At 37.0% G+C, this 24117-nt stretch overlaps 2 protein-coding genes across 8 annotated transcripts in view; both read left to right on the top strand.

The window, feature by feature from the left end:
* LOC117996993 (pseudouridylate synthase RPUSD2-like) overlaps window positions 1-24117 on the top strand; it is a 471791-nt gene that overhangs the window by 334304 nt on the left and 113370 nt on the right. Inside the window, exon 1 of one of the 4 annotated variants that reach the window (XM_069500615.1) lies at window positions 20869-20879. The exons of the other annotated variants lie outside the window; for them this stretch is intronic. The gene's annotated coding sequence lies outside the window, so the exon portion shown is untranslated. Of the gene's footprint in view, window positions 1-20868; window positions 20880-24117 lie in introns of those variants that run through there. 4 annotated transcript variants of the gene reach the window in all.
* On the top strand, window positions 14381-19516 carry LOC117997025 (uncharacterized). 4 transcript variants are annotated; one of them, XR_011236695.1, is made up of 3 exons: window positions 14381-14598; window positions 14982-16879; window positions 17817-19232. XR_011236695.1 is itself a non-coding variant. In XM_069498360.1 (3 exons), the coding sequence occupies exons 1-2, from the start codon at window positions 14469-14471 to the stop codon at window positions 15995-15997; spliced, it is 1146 nt and encodes a 381-aa protein (XP_069354461.1). In that variant the 5' UTR covers window positions 14381-14468; the 3' UTR covers window positions 15998-16011; window positions 19339-19516. The 4 variants fall into 4 exon arrangements, 3 of the variants coding, with proteins under 3 accessions (XP_069354461.1, XP_034841087.1, XP_069354355.1); XM_069498360.1 differs by lacking the exon at window positions 17817-19232 and adding an exon at window positions 19339-19516 and having other exon boundaries at window positions 14982-16011; XM_034985196.2 differs by having other exon boundaries at window positions 14982-16011.

Here is a 24117-nt window from a genome sequence, read left to right as displayed (position 1 = left end):
ACCTCTAACTTTTCGAAGTTATGTGCGTTTTAATTAATTAAATATCACTTGCTTTAACGGTAAAGGAAAACATTGCGAGGATACCTACATGCCTGAGAGTTCTCCATAATGTTCTCAAAGGTGTGTAAAGTCGCACATGGCCAGCGTGGTAGACTATTGCCAAAACCCTTTTCACTCTGAGAGGAGACCCGTGCTCTGTAGTGAGCCGGGGATGGGTTGATCATGATGAATATTATTTTACTTATTGCCTTAACACCTGACTGACGCTAGAGGTCAACGAACGTTGCGTTAGTAATAAAATTAGACTCTATGCTTTGCCGTAAGATTTTTTACACCTTTATTACCTGTTATCTCCCAAAGCCACCATGATTCAAACAAACATCCAGACAAACGTTTCTCCCTGTTTTGGGGACAGTACTCAAAGGAACTTTCAGGTTTTATTAAATAACGAAGTTCTGGCACGCGCTGGCTCTCTCTCTAGAAGCTCGTCGATAGTATAACAAATGACTTTCACAGCGACAAGGCGGCGACAGCGGCCCTAGTAGGCGAGCGCAATATAATCTTTGTCTAGGACATCATTTTTATACGCGATTCCCTATGGGAACGGCATTCATGCATTATCAATGATATCATCGAGAATTCCAATAACGATGCATGAACGTCCAATATCGATTCCGTGTTTTTATGAAAGCTTTACTTTTTTTTGTAGATACAATGTTTCATGATTTATGAATGGGATTTAACAATTTTTGTATTGGTAAAAGGACTACGATTTAACATTACAAAAAAACGACTGGCTTGACATTTATATTTTTTTGGTATCAATTTCTTTAAATTCAAGGAAATTAATATTATTAATATAAGTTATCATTGGAATCATTGCTTCAAACCAGCCTCAAAGAAGAAGTATCTTAATTTAAGTTAATTATACTATGCATCGAGTAAATACTTAGTTCATCTAAACCTTTACTGTTATGTGTTTCCACCACAAAATTATGCTATATTCTTTAACGTACTATTTATAGAAACTCGTAAGTCGTAAGCTTTGCTCTAATGTAGCGAGCTAAATGCATCAAACCAAGAGTAAAAAAAAGTTTCATCCCAATCGCATTAGCGGTCTCTGTAGAGCTAGAGGGCTTAGTAGAACTTTCCTCTCCTATGTACTTTTTCACACTTCAGTGAACATTTTTACTCGAATCGGTGAGAGCTGGGTATGTTTTGAATGCTCTGTGGGCCTGAATTTAGGTGAATCTTGCTGAAATATTTGGATCATTCGTGTCAACATTGCTATCTACATTTTGGAATACGGTCCTGAAATTCCCATTCAAGGTAAATGGTAAATTCTACTGGTAGTAACCAGAGAGATATTATATTATAGAGTATGCATCTTTCTATTTAGTAAAATTGGCAGCATCAGAAAATAGGACTACCAAAATTATCAATATCAGATAATTCTTGCAGTAATATTATTGAAAGGGTAAAAGAGGAAGATATGTAGTTAAAAGTATAATTACTTGTTAACTTCCAAAAACTTAAAACGTATGCAAAACTGTTATCCACCTTCTAAGAAAGTGTGCTCTAGTCTACTAAACGTATCTTTTTATATATCAGGTGCAATTGCAACAAAGATTTTTCAGTGTACTTAAAGGTTATTAAGAGCTTAACTTGTAAGTTCGTACCTACTCAGCTAATTGTGCAGTTACTGAAGGAAGTCACGCTTAGAAAAGCGTCGTAAGTACTTTCTTTTCTTTCTTTTTTATTGCCGGCGTTGTGCTCTGAATTTCTCGAGGGTTAATTTTTAAGTTTTTTTTTAAATCTTGTTTTATATGTTTTGTTGCTCATTTTACTTCTTGGTACTTTACCTAGTATTTTTTGTTTTGCTTATTTTTCCAGTAGTATATGCAATTCCCAAAAGTACTCGTAAAAGTTAATTTAAATAAAAATAAAAAAGCAAGATTCAAAAAGTAGATTCATTAATCACACTGTGTTTTCACTTTTTTTTAAAGAATATTAGCTAAGTTAATTGCTGACTAATATTCCCCTTTCCCCTTCAATTAAGCGTAAAGCTTGTGCTAGTAGTAGGTACGACAATAGTGCAACGGGTGGGATTTGAACCGGCGACCTTTCGATTTTCAGTCCGCCCCTTTAACTGTTGAGCTATCGAGGCTCTTTATAAATATTGATGCTGTTATGGTGACCTTGCACCGGAAAGCGCAGCGTTAGAAGACCCCCCACTAGGTGGACAGACGACATCAAACGAGTCCCAGGAAGCCGCTGGATTCGCGGCGTAAGACCGAGGCGACAAGAGACCTATGTCCAGCAGTCGACGTGTATTGGTTGATAACGATGATGTTGATGTGGGTCACCTTTGTTTACAGATCTAAACTGTAAAATAAAACTTTATCCTAACTACATGTAAATTCATGCATAAAACTACTATTAAAACTAATAGGGTCTTGAACTGTTGTAATAAAATGATGTGATTTGTATAGCGGTAGTTTATGGGGCTAAAATTCATTAGAATAATTTTAAAAAATCATGATTTTTATTTATTTTTATCATAATTAATTGTTAATGTCACGTTGCGCGGAAAGCGATTAATGACGTCACAAGGCATAAACGACCAATATTTTTCAACTTTTCAGCATAAAAATAGAGTAATTTCTTCGAGAAAATATTTTCTATAAATAAAAACCGGCCAAGTGCGAGTCATGCTCGCGCAATGAGGGTTGCGTACTACAGTCGTATTTTTTCGACATTTTGCATGATAATTCAAAAACTATGATGGATAAAAATAAATGAAAATCTGTTTTAGAATGTATAGGTGAAGACCTTTCATATGATACCCCACTTGATATAGTCACTCACTTCGAAAGTAGAAAATACTAATTATTAGTTCATGACCACAATTTTTTATTTGTGTGATCTAACCCTAAATTCACGGTTTTCAGATTTTTCCCCAAATGTCAGCTATAAGATCTACCTACCTGCCAAATTTCATGATTCTAGGTCAACGGGAAATAGCCTGTAGGTTTCTTGACAGACAGACAGACAGACAGACAGACAACAAAGTGATCCTATAAGGGTTCCGTTTTTCTTTTTGAGGTACGGAACCCTAAAAATCATGATTTTTTTTAAATTATTCTTTTTAATAATGAATTCTAGCCCCATAAACTAGCGCTATACAAAAAATCACATCATTTTAGTACTACATTCCAGACCCTATTGACAATACTTGCATTGCTCAAAATCGTGACAGCAGCGTGTTGGATGACGCTTCAAACGATTGTCGGTGTTTAATCAATATGTGCAACCTGTCGATAGTATAATGATCGATTACCAGGCGCAATGGTTAAGTGTTTACCGATTGCTAAACAGGTATCGATTTACATAAAACGGTATACACAGAACTCTAAATAGAGTAATAGAGATGATGAATAGTCTTACAGGCTTCATTTAAAAATTCTAAACTCCTCTACACAATTACTGAAAAACTTTTTTAGGGTTCCGTACCTCAAAAGGAAAAACGGAACACTTATAGGATCACTTTGTTGTCTGTCTGTCTGTCTGTCTGTCTGTCTATCTGTCTGTCTGTCTGTCCGTCTGTCCGTCTGTCTGTCAAGAAACCTACAGGGTACTTCCCGTTGACCTAGAATCATGAAATTTCACAGGTAGGTAGATCGTATAGCTGACATTTGGGGAAAAATCTGAAAACCGGGAATTTAGGGTTAGATCACACAAAAAAAATTAAATTGTGGTCATGAACTAATAATTAGTATTTTCAATTTTCTAAGTAAGATAACTATATCAAGTAGGGCATCATATGAAAGGTCTTTCATCTGTGCATTCTAAAACAGATTTTTATTTATTTTTATGTATCATAATTTTTGAATTATCGTGCAAAATGTCGAAAAAATACGACTGTAGTAAGTACGGAACCCTCGTTGCGCGAGCCTGACTCGCACTTGGCCGGGTTTTTTTTAATTATTTCAAAGAACATGTTCGAAGCATTGCAATTTAAGAGCAAAATAATCTTTTTTAATAGATCCATAACAACTATAAAACTTTATACTGGACCTGTGAAGACAGGTCTTAATAAATAGTACTATTACCACACGAGTAGATATATAGACCAGAGGGGAAGCTTCATACTAGCGGCTGGCTGTAGGTTCACTCACTCTAGCGCAGCTCACGCACACCACGACGTGTCACGGACGCTCCGTTTGCCGCCAAACTGGGCGCACGGAACGTCCGTGGCACGTCGTGGTGTGCGTGAGCTAGTGTGTAGCTCCTCTGGTCTATAATATCTACTCGTGTGCTATCACTTATATAATCAAGTAACAATTAGTAATTTAAAATCAATTTATTCTTAAGTTTAGACCACACTATAAAATAATACGATTGTAAATTTACGGCATAACCACAAATATCGGAGATTCTGACTTGTTATTGCGCCTTCTACGGTTATAGTATACAATAAAAAGCGGTAGGTAACCTGTAGTTCTAGACTTTGATCCTAGGTAATGTAAAGATGTTCTGTACTGGAAACTACGAGTATTATCCGATCACCTATTGCCTTAAGCTGGCAAACTATTTAACAAGTAGGTATCTTAGAATTTCTATCGAGAATACTTCGAAATGTTTTCTTAATGCGAAGTTGTAAAAAGTTAATATTGATTTTGCCAAGCATTAAGATCCCTTTCTTTACTTTCATAGTATTGAATTACATTTTACTTAGGAAGTTTTTTATCTTTTGATTTTGTTCTTTTTCCTTGTGTTTTCTTGTTGTTTGATTTCCTTTGGGTTTTCGAACTGAATGAACTAATAATTAGTATTTTCAATTATAATTTTTTAATAAAATAACTTTATCAAGTGGGGCATCATATGAAAGGTATTCACCTGTATATTCTAAAACAGATTTTTATTTATTTTTATTTTTTATGCATCATAGTTTTTAAATTATCGTGCAAAATGTCTAAAAAATACGACTGTAGTACGGAACCGTGCTTGCGCGAGACTGACTCGCACTTTTCCGGTTTTTTTTATCAATTACTGGTCCATTAGAGAGGTCCTTGCCCTTTACAAAATCCTCGAAGTAAAATCAAAAGTAATTAACTAATCACGGCTTTTATCTCAATACCGAAACCGAACACCGATACCGAAACCAATCGAATACTTTTAGGAAGTATGGAATGCTTTTAAAATAAAAAGTTAGGGATACGATAAGAAAATTGAAACGAATTTTTAATTCGGTTTTGGTAAAAAGCTTGAAAAGATGGTCATAGTAATTGTTGTTAATCACACTTTAGTTAATAACCGCAACTGACACTGTATCTTTTTTTTTGTTTTTGGTTTCACTAGAAACCTTAGCATTACACCAATTTTCCCCGAGACTTGTCTTACAGGCAAGGGACAACTTATATCTAGTAAATGATCATTTACTATGTGTTGTCCCCTGCCGTCATGTTGACACCATTGCTTTATTTGTTTTACTTCTTAGAACTTAGGGTTTACTATTGTGTGATTTCCAATAATGCCAACATAACATTCCAACAGGTGACAAGTTATAGGTAGTGAACAGTCTATAGGCTCATTCGTCTCTCAATTTTTAACCGACTTAAAAACAAGGTGGTTCTCGGAGGAGAAGGTGGTAGTTTGCTTGCTATTTTTGTATATGTTCGAGTTTTTAAATTACTTTGGTTCAAATGTATTGTGCAAGGATGAGCCTTAATGATGCTTGAAAGCCTTTTTCTTCGAGCATTTTAATGGTGGGTACTAGGCTAGCAATATGTCGACGAAACTCGACGAAATCCAATTTTCTAAGTTTAAGCGCTTGGAAATTCCACAGCTATTGTGATCCTTAGCTGAAATACAAATCCAAGATTTACGTGAAATATTATATAATTTATCCTACGAATATAATACTCTACAGTAGTTTTCAAAATTTTGGTCAATATAAGAAAAATGCTTGGAAAATCATAAGTTAGCTGCAACATCTGGTGGTGAAATATCGCGGATGACGTCTCGTCGTCGTGACATTTCCAATGGAGCAAATAAGCTTTCTCAGAAAATGACAGTTCGTAATGACATATCAATTTCCAATTTCGTTGACTTTTGCATATTATCCTTTAACCCCTTCGACGTTGATATGTTATTGAAATATCAATCTACGACTACAAAGAAAATTACTTCTTTCAAATTAATTATTATTAATGGTAGAACAACCACATTTCAAAACATTGAACTAAACTAAGTAAGTATACCTACCCACCCAAATATATAAAACTAGCTTATTCCCACGACTTCGTCCGCGTTGACTACACAAATTTCAGACCCCTATTTTCCCCTTTAGGGAATGTTTAGGAGTTGTATTTTAAAATGTCTTTGAGCGAGACCAATAATAAATCTATGGTCCTTTCTTAGCGGATGTCTACGTTATAATAGCTATCTGCATGCCCAGCCCGATCCGTCCAGTAGTTTGAGCTGTGCGTCGTTCATAGATCAGTCAGTCAGTCAGCTTTGCAAGCAATGCATTGTGCGAATCGGAGGTGATTGCGATCGTGACATTGTAGCTGTCATTCTACCGCAATCGAGCGCCGTGCTACAACCATGAAGCCTTCGAAATAGTCAATACAAATCCGCGAAACGGGAATCAAGCGATCGAATCGCGTTACTGAATATTCAACGTTTTAAAATAAAAAAATACGACATATTTTTATCCCCATCGAACCCTTTCTCGAAAAGAATCGTAAACCAGCATGTTTGGGATCGAGATCTGACCGAAGCGAAATTTATGGTAATCTAACCAGAATATCATTAGCGAACGAAAGTTTATAGCTTGAGATGTAATGGCATTTTCGGATGAGTAAATAATCAAAATATTTAAAAGGAAAAGGTGACTGACTGATTGACTGATCTATCAACGCACAGCTCAACTAGACGGATCGAGATGGGCATGCACCTATTATGGCGTAGACATTCGATATGAAATGATTTTTGAAAATTTCATCTCTGAAGGGATACAATAGGAAGGATAAATTTTTGAAAATTTCATCCCTGAAAGTATAGATTTTGATCTGACTCGATCGAAATTCCGACCCTTCAGCGTTTATAATATTCGCATTAAAAATATTTTTAAATAAGGTTAAGTACGCGTAGTGCGAAGCCCAAATTCATTTTAGAATTTTAGATAGGGATGAAAAATAGGTTTGTCATTCCAAAAAAATAATATTAATCTTCTGCAGTCACACTTTTTCAGTACTTTTCCTTATTGTATATTCTAATGTAATTTTTTTTAACAGATGTAATTTAATTTCTTTTATAATCATCGGCAATTCTAAATAATTTTAAATTGTGGTAAAATTCTGTAATATTTTTTAATGTACTACTATTACTATTTTTTGATGAATTAAAACCACCAGCTACTTAACTATAAAATCCATTGGGAAATGAGAGTTTTAAAAACCTTCATTTTTAAATGTGACTTCTGTTCTCGATATAAAAACATTTTTTTTTCACTCTAAAAGTAAAATATAAAGTCGTGATCATATTCGGGATCACGACTTTGTGCTATCCATTATGGCCAAACAAAAACCGCTTCATTTTATACAGAACTGATGTTCATTGAGAATATTTATAAGACCTTTTTATATTGTGTCTGTATCGGAAAACACGGATTTAAAATGCCTAATGTGTTAATAGGGTTCCGTACTGCAAAAAGAAAACCCTTACTTCTAATCTAAATAGGTATATGAAATGAAAAGATGACTGACTGACTGACTGATTAACTGACTGACTGACTGATCTATCAACGCACAGCTCTAACTACTGGACAGATCGGGCTATAATTTGGCTTGCAGATAGCTATTATAACGTAGACATCCGCTAAGAAAGGATTTTTGAAAATTCAACCCCTAAGGGGGTAAAATAGTGGTTTGAAATTTGTGTAGTCCACGCGCACGAAATTCCGTGCATAAGCTAGTATCTAAATGAGTTCAGAATTGATTTTAGTTTAAAGAACAAGTTCAAGAAAGATAAATTCTGTATGCAAGGTTTTGTGTATCAAAATGTTAGCGTTTGGGGCCAACGTTCGGTACTTTAGCACGAAACTGGACCTCTGCATTAGTTATACCTCCTGGGAGTGTTATCGGGACCATTTCGATCTAACCCGAAAAGTAAAATGTCAAAACCAGAGAATTTATTTCACTCTCTTAGTATCTTGTTGTAATTTATTGCACAGGTTCGTACGAGTTTGGAAGAAAAGTCGAAGGCCCCATGATAATACCGCAGTGTAAGGAACATCCTACAGTTCTGAAACGCCTATGGACTAATACTAAGCCGAAAACAACTCAATGGCGGCCTGTTGAGGCGAAATACGAGGTTTCGGCTTCGTAGAGCGTTGTCTCTGTCACTCATACCTATCTGACGTTTTGTCGGTCTCAACGACAGAGACAACGCTCGGCGAAATCTCTTTCTAAAAGTTAATGTACAATATTTTCTGCCGGGTACCGTACGCTACGTTCTTTCTATATGATTTTATTTATGTATAAATTTGGTGTGTTGTTCTGTAAGATAATATCACGATGAATTTGTATCCATTTTGTGCAAAGTGCCTTCTTCACTCCTGGGCGCGTATCATAAATATTATGATTCAGATGCCACATAGTCGTCCTGCTTGCTTGATCTCACAACTTGAATGATCTGTTAGTTATCGGATGAATGTCTTGTCAACGCCACCACTGGGGTGTCGTTTTCAGCTGTTATTTTTTGGTAACGACACCGCCGCCTATTATAATTGTTTTATTTAAGGTTACCAAAAACAATTGTTAACGACACCCAAGTGGTTTCGTCCAGCGGTTTCGTTGACAAAAGATAATCGGACGCGACTCATTGGCGTTACTTTGAAAGAATATTTATGTTTCTCTACTGTAAGCTTGCTACACGGTGTAAACGCGGTCCCAATTTGCAAACATTATGCTTCGCTTCCTTCGATTTACGATCAACATTTTTTATTTACTCCTTTATTAGCCTTTTTCGTTTCTTGCATTAGGTACCTAATAAGGCTTGCGAGGGTTTTCGGTGTATTAAATTGGATCAAATTTATATCCTTATTGTTAAGAGTGGATTATGAAGATAATTGGATTAGAAGATAGATTGAATTTGTAACAACCACATAATCTTCTCTCGAGGTCGAGGAGAGCTCGCTCGATCGCTCGGGTGGAATTTAGAAAATAGAGGTGGGGGTTGAATTTCCAAAAATCCTGGAACACGTATTTCTTCATTTGTGACCGAAAACCCAAATACCAATTTTCATGCAAATAACTTGAAAAATGACGTACTTTCGTACAAACTTTCATCCCCTAACCACCCACTTAGGGGTAGAATTTCGAAAAATCCTTTCTTAGTGGATACCTACTCTTTACAAAGAACACACCCAAAATTTCATGTCTCTAAGACCAGCGGTTAGGCTGTGCGTTGATATATATGTCAGTCAGTCAGTCAGGACTTAAAATTTTATATTATACAGTTTTTTTAAAGAATATTAGTCATGCTAATCATGAATAATATTACCGTTTCCCCTCCAACTATGCGTAAAGCTTGGGCTAGGAACAGGTACTACAATAGTGCAACGGGTGGGGTTTGAACTGCCGACCTTTCGGATTTCAGTCCGCGCCTTAACCACGGAGCTATTGAGGCTCTAATATACCTAATTACATAATATTATTCAGTCGATAAGTAGAACCTACTAACCATGATCAACACACTAATGATTTTTATTCCCACGTCTTTTAATACCGACCAAACATTCACCAAATGATGTCTATTGTTAGTATGGAATATGGATGGGATTGGTCGGGAAGCTATAAATTCCGGTCGAATGATTAGCCTATCCAATGTTCTATTCAGCCATATACGCATCAAACCTTCGATCGGGTGATTAGGCAATACTTTCTTTCATTATCATTTATAAATCTGTCGGATGGCCTGTTGTTTTCATACTATACCAGAGTGAACTAGAGTGAGGGAACTATCGGTTTGATCCTGAATCGACGATGATAATATGTCAAAAATATTAGGCTATGGTGACGTGAAATCATAGAAAAATAGGGCTACATTACGGCTACCAGGTAGCCTGCCAGGTGCCTGCCAGTGACGTCGAAGCCTCGCCCTTCTGTTAGAAGTTCCCTAACTGTCGTGAACTGTGACTATATAGTAACTACGCGGCAGAAAGTAATGTACATCGTACTTTTGAATGACATTTCGGTTTTGTAGAGCGTTGTCTCTTTCACTATAATATGAAGTTTTGTCGATCTCAACAATTGATTATTAAACGAATTTATCTGTAGTGATGTTCTATTACGAGTTGCTTTGTCCGAAGAGATTATGTAGAAAGGCGATACCTTGACGTGTTACTACAATGCCTACAATATATACTAATCTCAAAGAAGAAAACAAGGATTTTAATAAGTATCAAAACACTGGCAGTTCCTCAGTTTTATCTTTATATATATATAAAAGGAAAAGGTGACTGACTGACTGACTGACTGATTGACTGACTGATCTATCAACGCACAGCTCAAACTACTGGACGGATCGCGCTGAAATTCGGCATGCAGATAGCTAAGTGACGTGGGCGTCCGCGAAGAAAGGATTTTTCAAAATTCAACCCCTAAAGGGGTAAAATAGGGGTTTGAAGTTTGTATGAATGTCAAGTCTGTCAGTTTTGAAGTTGTCGATATTGTCTATAAAGAAGTTTTGTAGTTAATATTTTTGCAATTAGCAGTATGACATATTTTATTAAGCTCATATGTTAAAATGTCATAGTTACAGATCTACCCTAAGGGTGTAAAATAGGGGTTTAAAATTTGTGTAGTCCACGCGGACGAAGTCGCGGGCATAAGCTAGTCTTTTATAATAACCTAACTGCAATATTAACTTGATTAAAAACCATCAACCAATCACATTTATACAAATCGACTCAACATGTCGACGCAACAGGTCACGTGACCTCCGTTCAAAAGGCGGCAACTACAAGTGCGACAACTTTTTTAAATCGCATCGGAGTTTTTCGACTTTCCAGGATAAAAGCAGTCTTATATAATTATATACATATGTTTATATCACATTTAGAAGCAGTGATAGGCTAGGGGTTAGGACGTCCACCTTCTAATCGGAGGTCGGGGGTTCGATCCCGGGCACGCACCTCTAACTTTTCGGAATTATGTGCGTTTTAATTAATTAAATATCACTTGCTTTAACGGTGAAGGAAAACATCGTGAGGAAACCTGCATGCCTGAGAGTTCTCCATAATGTTCTCAAAGGTGTGTGAAGTCTACCAATCCGCACATGGCCAGCGTGGTAGACTATGGCCAAAACCCTTCTCACTCTGAGAGGAGACCCGTGCTCTGTAGTGAGCCGGTGATGGGTTGATCATGATGATGATGATATCACATTTTAACTGAACACCTTCATTATAAGTTGTGTGGATACGATATTTTTTTCTCATGCTCAATACGTAATATGTTTGTTGTTTACATTATCAGAGATCAACATCACAATGGAACTACAATAAAAAATGCCCATTACAACTGTATTTCAAATATTAAGTTAGATATTATAGAACGTAAATATTTTGTATTGATATAGTTTTATAAAACTATATCAATACAAGAATCAGCCTGTCAGTATTCTCATTGTAGGTACAACACAAATGATAACAAGAAATTCAACATCATCTTTATCTGAACGATACTAAACTTGCTTTTCATCGTTTCAAATATCACCAGTCCTTTACATTTATAGCTCCAAATAAAATTCCGAAGCACGGCCGATTTGTATGGAACACAATTAAGGTAATTCGACACCAGTATTTAACCTCCCCGCCACAACTGCCCCGGCCCGACATTGGTGTCCGATGACCGTGTAAATCCTATTGTGGCCGGCAATCGATTTAATATACTGGCATTAGACGATATCCGCGACTTTATCCCCTTATATTGTTGAACATTATTTTGCCTCGGATACTTCTTCTTCCTTACCTTATCACAGCTACGTGGGGTAGGCACAACATGTCTTTTTCTTCCACTCACGTCTGTCACGCGTCAACGTATTATCCACCTCTTTTAAACGCATATCCTCTTTCACGCAATCCTTTTCTTTGGTCGTCCTCTCCTCTTTTTTCCTTCCACATACATATTTAACATTTTTCTCGTAACATCGCTTTCTTCCCTCCGCATTATATGCCCATACCATACCAGCCTATTACCTCTCATCTTTTCTACCACTGGCGCTACTTTCAGACTTCCCTTTATCCATCCTTGTCACGCCACACATCCATCTCAACATTCGCATTTCAGTCGCATATACTCGCCTTTAATCCGTCCCTTTTACCATCCAACATTCTGAACTATACAATGCGATACCTATAGTTTTATAATAGCGGTGATTGATCAACCCATTACCGTCCCACTATGAGTTGGTCAGACTTGATTTGCCCGCCCGTATGCCATGGAGATCGTGACGTGAGTCCAAGTCCGGTCCGGGTGACGTTAGAAATAGGGCACCTTGCTCGTCTTCGCCGGCTAAAACGCTGTGCACAGAACTTGCGGACGTATCAAATGTGTTAATGTAGATTCTTAGAAGAGACCTTCTTTCAACAGTGCACGTCTATCGGTAGATGAGGACGACCATAATATTATCACTACCCTTATTATAAAGGCGAAAGTGTGTTTGTTTGTTGGTTTATTGGTTTGTTGGTTTCTCCTTCAATCACGTCGCAACGGAGCAACGGATCGACGTGATTTTTTGCATTGCTATAGTCAAAGACCTGGAGAGTGACATAGGCTACTTTTTATCCCGGAAAATCAGAGTTCCCACGGGATTTTCAAAACCTTAATCCGCATAAATGAAGTCGCGAGCATCAGCTAGTACTTAATGTTATGTTTCTTAGTAATACTCGATACATTTAGATGCATTAAACCATCTTTGAGCTCAAACAAATTCGATTTGCTGGGTAATACGGTACTTATTTTATTCAGACGGCACATTTCCTTTTAAATTACCTACGTATAAATTTTATCAAGATCTACTTTGGACGGCCGGCGCCGTTCCGACAAGTTTATTTGTCTATCATTTCGGTTTATATAAATGTGATTCATGTATTGATTTACGAGTAGATCAAAGTTTGTATCACCCTATGCGGTTGATGTTGCTTTTTTATTTTTATTTTATTTTAGAGATTTTTTAGGGATCAATGAATGATCCGCATTATTTAATTATTTATTTGATGGTTTTATCAAAATACAGATAAATATTATAATCTCAAAAGATAAGAATAACGCAAAAATAAAAAGTAACAACCTAAAAGGACATGAAGTTTTATTTTATGTAACATAAATGTTTTCTCCGACAGTTATCTAAACCCAATAAAAAAGCTGTAAATATTTCTTATCCCAGTTTACGCGGGTCGCATAAATGAAAAAAAAGCTATAAAACAGGTGTAAAACACACTTTATTGAGCCCTTTTCATTCGCTGATTTCTAACATTTTCCATTTCAATAATTATATGGGAAATAATAAAAGCGGGGTAACAAAATTTACCCAAGTATTTATCTAAATATATAAAAGGAAAAGGTGACTGACTGACTGACTGACTAATCTATCAATGCACAGCTCAAACTACTTTACGGATTGGACTGAAATTTGGCATGCAGATAGCTATTATGACGTAGGCATCCGCTAAGAAAGGATTTTTCAAAATTCAACCCTTAAGGGGGTGAAATAGGGATTTGAAATTTGTGTAGTCTACGCGGACGAAGTCGCGAGCATGAGCCAGTTCAAAATAATCTTTTATTACAATCCAACTGATTTTGAAATGATATTGATACAAGGGAATAAAAAACGGTGATAGTCCAGTGAGTTAAATTAAAAATTCATAAAAAAGTAGGTCATCATCATCATCGTCAACCGATAGACGTCCACTGCTGGACATAGGCCTCTTGTAGGGACTTGCACACGCCACGGCTATTATATTATATTCTGTGGCCACGGTCTTGCGCCGCCTGAATCCAGCGACTACCTGCGACTCGTCTGATGTCGTCCTTCCACCTAGTGGGGAGGGGAAGTCTTCCAACGCTGCGTCTTCCAATTTCACGTAATTGAATTACACTCTATCGAATTTTTCACAGATGTTTTGTATGATTATGCTTCACAAGCTTCATTCTAGCGATTTGGGGTTTTACTTATTGTAGCAACACTTTCTAGCCACCGGCCTTCACGTTATTTGTAGTAGGGAAAAAATAATTTACGTATGGTATCACTATTGTGTTCGCCATCTTGTAGACATCCCTGCATTGACCCATTAACATTTTCGTGCTCGAGGCCTTCGCACGCAGAATTATTTTTCAAAATTTATATTATAATATTAGGGTTTTTGAAGCAGTTTTTCAAGATTATAAAGAAGTTTCATCATGGGAAAACGGAAAGCACAGGAAGAGGAGGCAAAAATTAGGAAGAAAATAAGAAAATTGGAAAAGAAATTGGCACCAACAAGAAGACGTATAATGCGTTTACCTTCCAGCTCAAGTGACGAAAACAACGGTAAGTATCATTCGCAATAATTGCGACATTAAACAATACTATGATGCGAGACTCCGCTTTGGGTTTTCTCCTTCATTTTTACACCTTTATGAATATGATGCGAGACTCCGCTATGGGTTTACTCCTTCATAATTACGCCATTACACTATAATATGATGCGAGACTCCGCTATGGGTTTACTCCTTCATTTTTACGCCTTTTATGAATACTATGATGCGAGATTCCACCTTGGGTTTGCTCCATCAAATTTAAGTTTTACAAGCTCTTACTTTATTTACTTACCCACTTCATAATAATTTTTATTTTTCATTTGAAGTGGGTACCCACCTTACTTTTGGTTTTAACAAAAGAAGAAATAGAAAACGTTTCGTACGTTTTTTCAGATGTCAATCAGTCGGAGAATGACGCATTATGTGATCCTTTGTCGGTTTATTTTGACACCACGGCCGTACATGACGATGAACGTCCAGATATCGTGTCAGCGACGGCATTACCTGGAACAGCTGTCGAAACGACAGTTTTGCAAGACGGTGGTGCCGATTCTGCAGTCGCAGGTCTGGAGGGAAGTACTGACCCTGAACTAGATGGTTCAATTCTTTCATTGTTGGGTGACGCCCCTGAGAATAATAGTGAATTAGGACTACCTATACATAGGGATATTGCCACTAGGTGGCAGGAGATTTTGCAGAAGGGTTTAAAAGAAGACATTAAAAAAGACCTAATCAAATTATATCCTATACCTAATAATTTAGAAATATTGATACCGCCAATCCTAAATCCCGAAGTAAAGGCAGCATTAACAGAGCCTCTAGTGAAACGAGATTTCGCTATATTTCACAGACAGAAGCAGACCGGGATAGCATTGTCTGCTCTTGGCAAATCGGTAGACTCGATAGTAAACGATCCCGATAAGAATTTACAAAATATTGAAATAAAATCAGCCTTATTAAGACCGATTAGCGATGCCTGTCGCATTTTATGCGACTTATATCAACTTGAAACCAAGAGGAGAAGAACACATATCATAAATTCAATAAATAATAAGATGAAAGACATAGTTATGGACACAGTACCAGGGAAGTATCTTTTTGGTGACAATATATCAGAAAAACTCAAGACAGCCCAGGGTATTAATAGATCTGGGCAGATTTTAAAGGTCATACCAAATAAGACACCCTTCTCTAATTCAAACAAGAATACTATGACAGCTACACCTAGCAATGTCAAGTCTTTAAACCAGAGGACCCCGTATCGGAAAACAGCTGCACGTTCTTATATGGGGAAACAACGACTGCAGGATCGTGCAGCACCAGCAACGGTGGCAACAAGCAGCCGCCAGCGACACTACCGCCGCAGCCCGCCGCCGCCCCCTCGACGTCAGAGACAGCAGCGCTATTGAACAGTAACGACGAGGTACGTTATGCAGGGCGATTGTCTTGCTTCTCTCAACAGTGGGAAAATATAACTAGCGACCCGCTTATATTAGGCTGGTTAGACGGTTATGAAATTCCATTTATTTCTACGCCTAGTCGTGGTGATATACCGTATACTATTTCACATTCAAACCAGGAATTACTGGAATTTAATAAATGTATACAAAAATTATTGAATATCAATGCAATTTCGGAATGTAATCATGAGAAAGAGGAATTTGTCTCTAGTGTCTTTTTAGTGCCGAAACCTAATGGAGAGAAACGGTTTATTTTGAATTTAAAATGTTTAAATAAGTTTATTAAAACAGAACATTTTAAATTAGAAGATTATCGTACTGCAACCAAAATTATGTTTCCAGGTTGTTTCATGGCTTCTATTGACCTGAAAGATGCCTATTACTTATTGCCGATTCATGTATCATATAGAAAATATTTAAAGTTCAAATTTAATGATACACTTTATGCATATAATTGTTTACCGTTCGGGCTGGCGACGGCACCTTATGTTTTTACAAAATTATTGAAACCAGTAATGGAGTACTTCAGGTCAAATAATATACTAACAGTTATTTATCTAGATGACATAATGATTTTTGGTAAATCATATTTAGAGTGCAATAAAAATATTTTATTTATTAAAAACACGCTCGAAAATCTGGGATTTATAATAAATTATGAAAAGAGTTGCTTAACACCTAAAAGAGAATGTAAATATTTAGGTTTCATATTTAACTCTCAAAAGATGGTATTAAAACTACCCGAAGAGAAGAGGCTTAAGATTCAAAAATTAATTTTGAAATTCTTAAATACAGAAATATGTAGTTTACGTAATTATGCTAGATTTGTTGGTATGTTGATATCAGTCTGCCCTGCTATAGATTATTCCTGGTTATATACCAAGATTTTTGAAAGATTTAAATTTTTATGTTTAGTGGAAAATCCTTCATATGATCAGATCGTAAAACTTCCAAATACATTGCATGAGGATTTGTTATGGTGGTTAAGACACATTATGAACGATTATGCTAAAGTACGAACTCATCATTATGAGTGTGAAATATTCTCAGACGCCTCTCTTACGGGATGGGGAGCATACTGTAATAAGAATAAAGTCTATGGTTTTTGGACCGAGGAGGAAAGAATGCAACATATAAACTTATTAGAACTTAAAGCAGCTTTCTTTGCTTTAAAGGTCTATGCTAAACATCTTACTAATACGGAGATTCTTTTACGTATAGATAATACTACAGCTATAGCATGTATTAATAAGATGGGTAGCGTACAGTATGCACACCTGGAAAAAATTACTCGTCAAATTTGGCAATGGTGTGAACATAGAAAAATTTTCATATTTGCATCATATATCAGCTCCAAAGACAATGTGGAAGCAGACGCAATGTCTAGAATGAAATTCCAAGAGACAGAATGGGAACTTGCAGACTATGCCTTTCAGGAAATTATTCTGTCACTAAAACAACCTAGCATTGATTTGTTTGCTTCTAGAAATAATAAAAAATGTCCCATTTATGTTTCCTGGAAGCCAGATCCTGAAGCTTGGGCAATTGATGCTTTCACATTGTCATGGACTCATCTTAATTTTTATGCTTTTCCTCCTTTTTCCATGGTATTAAAAATGATACGAAAAATTATAGATGATAAAGCTGAAGGTATTGTTGTAATACCAAATTGGAAAACACAGCCTTGGTATCCATTATATAAAAAGATCAAAATCTCTAAGGAAATATACTTTCGCCCAAATAAAGAATTGCTCGTATCTCCTTTCAGAATTCATCACAATCTGCACAGTTCACTAGAACTGATTGCCGTGAGATTGTCAGGGAGACACTACTAGGACGACAACTTTCCCCAAGATCTGTGGATATCATGCTATCATCATTGACGGATAGTACGTACAAGCAATATGATGGCTGTATTAAATCATGGATTAAGTATTGTGAGGTTAAAAACATATGCTATCATTCTGCATCTATTCCGGAAATAATACATTACCTTAGTCAACTTTTTGATCAGGGAGTACGATATGGCACTATTAACTCGCATAAAGCAGCAATTAGTTTGTTAATGGGAAATTCCATAGATGATAATAGGATAAAAAGATTCATGAAGGGAGTATATAGGTTACGACCTCCCACACCTAAATATGATATAGTGTGGGAACCTAATATTGTTTTAAATTATTTAAGCCAATTCTGGCCCAACCATACATTAAGTTTAGAAGATTTGTCAAAGAAAACAGTCACACTTATTGCTTTAGTAACAGCTCATCGTGTCCAGACCATCTCCCTTATCAAAATCAGTAATGTTGTTATAAACCAGGGTGGTGAAGTTATTATTAAAATACCGGATCTTATAAAGACTTCTGGACTTAACACAAATCAACCTGTATTAAGACTCCCTTTCTTCACTCCCCAGCCTGAGATTTGTCCAGCATTAAGCATCATTGCTTATTTGAATAAAACTGCACCTTTACGTGTAAATAACCAAGAACGATTATTCTTAAGTTATAAAAGACCTCATCAGGAGGTTTCATCTCAGACTATAAGTCATTGGATAAAGTTCATTTTGGGTAAAAGTGGCGTTGATGTATCGATTTTCAGCGCGCATAGCACTCGCCATGCATCTACTTCATCTGCCAATAGAATTGGAGTCAGTGTTGATGTTATAAAAAAGACAGCTGGTTGGAGTGAATCATCGGGAGTTTTTGCAAAATTCTATAATAAGGAGATTGTTAACGATCAAAATTCATTTGCTCGATCCATTCTTACGAACAATAATAATAATTGTGATTAAATTAAGTAATCTGTTTGTAATGTAGTTATAAGACCTGAAACTTTACTTTATCATGGTTTTTTTTTGTGATCATAAAATCAATGATTATTTCACTTCTATGAAGAAAATCAATAAAAATAATATATAATAAGATACTTTTTAGTGTGTCATTTTATACCACACAGGGACCGTCGTTCCTACCTATTTCTTTAATGTATTATTTTTACTATGAACAGCTATAAACATCTACAATAAGTAAAACCCCAAATCGCTAGAATGAAGCTTGTGAAGCATAATTTATGATCAAACGAACTTACCTGTAAGTGAAGTTCGATCCAAATTATGCGAGCAAGCTTCATTCGACGCGATTTGGGAGAACCCACCCTAATCTAGTAATGATAAAATATAATACGCATGATCGTATTTGACCCTCCTTATGCATACATACCTACATACGTCATGTAAAAATAATAACATCATAAATAGGTATTGCCCCAGGGTATTATTTTATTTTCAGGTACCTAACTAGCTTTAAACTAATGAGTCAATGCAGGGATGTCTACAAGATGGCGAACACAATAGTGATACCATACGTAAATTATTTTTTCCCTACTACAAATAACGTGAAGGCCGGTGGCTAGAAAGTGTTGCTACAATAAGTAAAACCCCAAATCGCGTCGAATGAAGCTTGCTCGCATAATTTGGATCGAACTTCACTTACAGGTAAGTTCGTTTGATCATAAATTATATTCATCTTAATAAATATTAATTTAACAACATTTTTCTCTGTCTTGTCATGTCATGTTCACTTCTTTTGTCTACGTTAATATAAATAGTTTGCGTGTCATTGTGTCTGGGAATTTTTTCATTATATTTAAATTTACCTTACCAGCATCCGATGTGTCAATCAAAGTCTGAGAGAATTCGTAACATACCAAAAAAACTTTAGCTTTATTATTTTTCCCCCACTAGGTGGACGGACGACATCAGACGAGTCGCAGGGAGCCGCTGGATTCAGGCGGCGCAAGACCGTGGCGTGTGGAAGTCCTATAAGAGACCTACAATAATATGTCTATCGGTTGATGATGATGATATTATTTTTAGACATCTATGAAACTCGATATCTTGATTAAAGCTATTTTAGGCTGGTTAATTAAAACTTATCTTATTATTTTCGTGTAAATATAATTATATCAGACTGGGAGGGCGCCCTAAGGCCTAAGCTACGATTTCTAGTACGCGATATCCATTCTTTGAACATTTTGACAACGATGTTGGTCTGTCTATCTATACCTACATGAGGCTTCTAAAACAATAAACTGCCTCGTTGGTCTAGGACTGTAGATGACAAGATTCTGGGTTCGATTCGCAGATCGGGCCAAAAATAGATATTCGATTTTTCTGGAAATTCTCGGTACTAGCCTGGAGTTAGGAAGTTTCCGGTGTTTCACCCCCTGCCTGTAAGTCCTGCGCCTGATCTCTCTACGGTCGTGTCGGATTTCCATGCCATCGGGCTATGAGAGTGAGGGAATAAAAAGTGCGCCTGTGTTTGCGCACACACTTGTGAGTTGTGCATTATATCTCCCGTGCAGTTCGTTGGCTACTCTCTACGAAGATTGGCCGCCATCGCTGAAATTCGGTTTAATACCGGGATGGCGTGAGTGATTTTTAGGAACATGCCATTGTGCATCGGTGCGGCAAAAAGATGACTATAGTCTATGGTACTACCTCGACTATAAGTCCCACAAATTGCTATAGTGGGACCATGTCTCATTAACATCAAAATAACGTCATTTTGACGTCAGCCGAAATGAAAATATATCATCAGCTCGAAACTTTAGTCTAGTGCTGACGTCATTAAAATGGCGGCCACGCGCATTAGAAATTTGCGGGACTTATATCAGTATCATTATCATCTTCAAGACACGAAGCTGCGTTTGCCGAGTCAAGGCTACTGACACAAACAAGGCGCAGGAATTAAACACACGGTACATTAAAACAGTATAATAATGAGTCCAGATAAGAAAAATAAAAATAGCTAGAAAGGTACAATAAACAGTGCCTTGGGGTTCTATATTTCGCTTGAGAATTAACATATTGAACACGTAGCGTATAAAGGTGCATTTAGACATTCGCACTAGTGGTGAGATGTCTGTTCAGAGTTCACACATTCGTCTCCCGTTCTCGTTTCGCATCGCATGGTGGTAAGGTTTTGCGTGAGTGACCCGCTTTTAGTCGATGATCAAAGAGAATATCTAAAAATACTTTACGGGTATAACTAGAAGAGTCATTCCGGGCAAAAATGTTTGTGGCTGCAACTAGTTTTTGCTTACAACTTCATGCCCAGTGTCATACTAATTTTGACAGCTTCATAAAATCGAGTTTTATTTGAAATAGCCTTTCTATACATACTAAAATAGTTCAATAACAGAATAAAAATATGATATAATGGATAAAAAAAGACTTAGTTTCCTCGTTCTCTGTTGTTTCGTACCGAGTAGAATCTAGACTGTAAATCAGGTCTATGAATCTATTGTAGTGCTTACATTCTGTTTGGAATCTTTCTGAGATCTCATATCTAATCTCTGATGGACACTAAACTTCGGTGCGCTTTGTAGGCAATGTATGAATGTAACGCGCGAGACAAGCATCGTCGTGAACACTAACTGCGAGTGACGAGGCGAGCGAAGGGCGAATGTGTAAATGCACGGTAAGACGTTTCCAGATAAAGAAGTGTAGGTGTCAAGCCGCTTCCGTACCAGGGAAAACGCAAATCAGCGACAATTTATACCAACGTAGATACCAGTATTTACTCGTACTTATTCCCTGTTTAACTAAACATAATATGTTACTAGTTAGTTATTCGAGGTGTCATGTTTATTGTGACAGGTAATAAATTGAAACCTTATAAGTTCTCTGATTACAAACAAGTTATCTATTAGTGGTTTGTCAGTAAGTTATGCTTATGATTACTAAATAATTTTAAATGCATACCAAAAATTGCGGACTGCCTAGAGGCTGGAATGGAACTGGCGTCTCCTGGGATTGCACCTGACGCTCTAACGACTAAGCTACGGCACGCTTGCTGCCAGTGACGAAATCTTGTATATATATATAAAAGGAAAAGGTGACTGACTGACTGACTGATCTATCAACGCACAGCTCAAACTACTGGACGGATCGGGCTGAAATTTGGCATGCAGATAGCTATTATGACGTAGGCATCTGCTAAGAAAGGATTTTTGAAAATTCAACTCCTAAGGGGGTGAAATAGGGGTTTGAAATTTTGTAGTCCACGCGGACGAAGTTGCGAGCATAAGCTAATTTGTGATATATTTGTTCACTCAGTAAGTACTGAAGCGACTGTTAATGCCATTTTAGTAGCGACACTTTGCAGCTATCGAAACTACTTTCAAAGGCCCATATTACAATGCGGCTCTCTGAACGAGAAATGACATATTTGCTTTTTACTATATTTTTATAATTTTATAGAGTTTCACCTACACTTCAAGTGTAGTTTGAAGTGTAGGTAAAACACTATAAAATTATAAAAATAATCTTACATAGATATTTAATCGCTATATATTAATAAGAGAGAAAAACGTGTGTGAAGCCTGCCAATCCGCACTTGGCCAGTGTGTAAAACTTCCCATCTATATTCCATAACAATGACCCTAATCGAATTCCAGAATGTTTGTTTGTTCGTTACACATGCATCATAAATCACCAGTGTGAACACTGTGGACCGTCTTCAATATGAGTCGCGCGTGACCTTACATCGGACGACGTAATTTTCTATGTTAAATCTTGGATGGAGCTCAAGACCTCATATTTTTGTAGGGCTAAAGGTTAAAAAAGTTGGACGTAACCATGAGACAATCATCTCTAATCTATGTTGAAAATATCACAATAAAACTTAAAGCTAGCCCTATCTAATACGGTATTTGACAACTAGTCAGATCAGTAACATTTTATCAAACGTCAAAACGTGCAGTTATTAAGCGTTTTTCTATGAAATCCTGGAATGTGACGTCACATCATAATGAGGTACTTTTGTTATTACACTTAAAACTAACAAAGGACGTGGATTTTACGTGTTTTGGAAGACCCTCCATTTAATAATCACTGAAAAATAATTTATTTTTGTCAATGTAGTCTAATACTCAATTACTATACACATCATGCCCGCGTGGAATAGTGCCAGGAATACGGACTGCATTTCCGCGCTGAACAGCCAGGCTGATCCTTTGCGCAAAAAATGTGTGTGTGTATGTTTGTTACTCTTACACATAGGCTACTTACTATCCCAGAAAATCAAAGTGTTCCCGTGGGATTTTGAAAAACGTAAATCTACGCGGATTTACGTCGCGAGCATCAGCTAGTTGGTTAATAATAGTCAAAATATGAGAACCAAACTACGATTATCCATATATAAACGTAATTTTAGTTCTCAACTGGTTCGGAATGCAGATCCCACCGAGAAAAACCAGCAAGAAACTCAAACGTTTTGCAATTATTGACGTCAGATATTGTAACTATAGGCAGTGGCGTGCAGGTCATAGAGGCATAAATGCATTGCTCACCCCAGTTGTCAGCTCAATGCATCTTTTTCATTATGACCTGCCAGTAAACAGGTTCCTACTTAACTAATGCATACCCGGGCTTCAAACCCTGTGCACGCCACTGACTATAGGCCGCCCTAAAGACGTCGAATGTCTCAGAAACTATTATCAGTTATCAAATTATTGGGCAGAAAACTCATTACTTCTTTCGCCCTGTTTGATAAAATAAATGGTCTTCAGAAAAGCTTTATTGGGTACTCGAAAAAGAAATTGTCAAAAATAGATGTTCAATTCCCAATAGAGCAGTCTAGTGGATCGGCCTTTTAGCGCTCAATTAAAGAGAGACCTTTTCTCAGTTGGGACTAATTTACACTGAGCAATATTACAGTACAAACGGCCTTGTTCACAAATTCAAAGTCGCTCAGCGAGCTATGGAGAGGGCTATGTTAGGAGTTTCCCTGAGGGATAAGATCCGAAATGAGGAGATCCGCAGGAGAACCAAGGTCACTGACATAGCCCAAACTATTAGCAAGCTGAAGTGGCACTGGGAGGTCATGCCTGTCGTAGAGGCGATGGCCGTTGGAGCCGTAAAGTCCTTGAGTGGAGACCGTGTTTAAGCAAGCGTAGTGTGGGACGCCCTCCAGCACGATGGACCGAAGATATAAAGAGGCTGGCGGGAAGTGGCTGGATGAGGAAGGCTGAGGACCGGGTGTGGTGGCGCTCTTTAGGGAAGG

Source organism: Maniola hyperantus, chromosome 1 (assembly GCF_902806685.2).
Source record: "Maniola hyperantus chromosome 1, iAphHyp1.2, whole genome shotgun sequence".
In the NCBI taxonomy this organism is placed as follows: domain Eukaryota; kingdom Metazoa; phylum Arthropoda; class Insecta; order Lepidoptera; family Nymphalidae; genus Maniola; species Maniola hyperantus.
The sequence above is the reverse complement of the archived record's forward strand: the minus strand, read 5'-3'. Positions and strand labels throughout refer to the sequence as shown.

Excerpts from the sequence above, each read along its gene's own strand:
- LOC117997025 (XM_069498360.1), top strand. The coding sequence starts at position 14,469 with ATGGGAAAACGGAAAGCACAGGAAGAGGAGGCAAAAATTAGGAAGAAA. Across the intron at positions 14,599-14,981 it reads CTCAAGTGACGAAAACAACG|ATGTCAATCAGTCGGAGAAT; the intron begins GTAAGTATCATT and ends ACGTTTTTTCAG.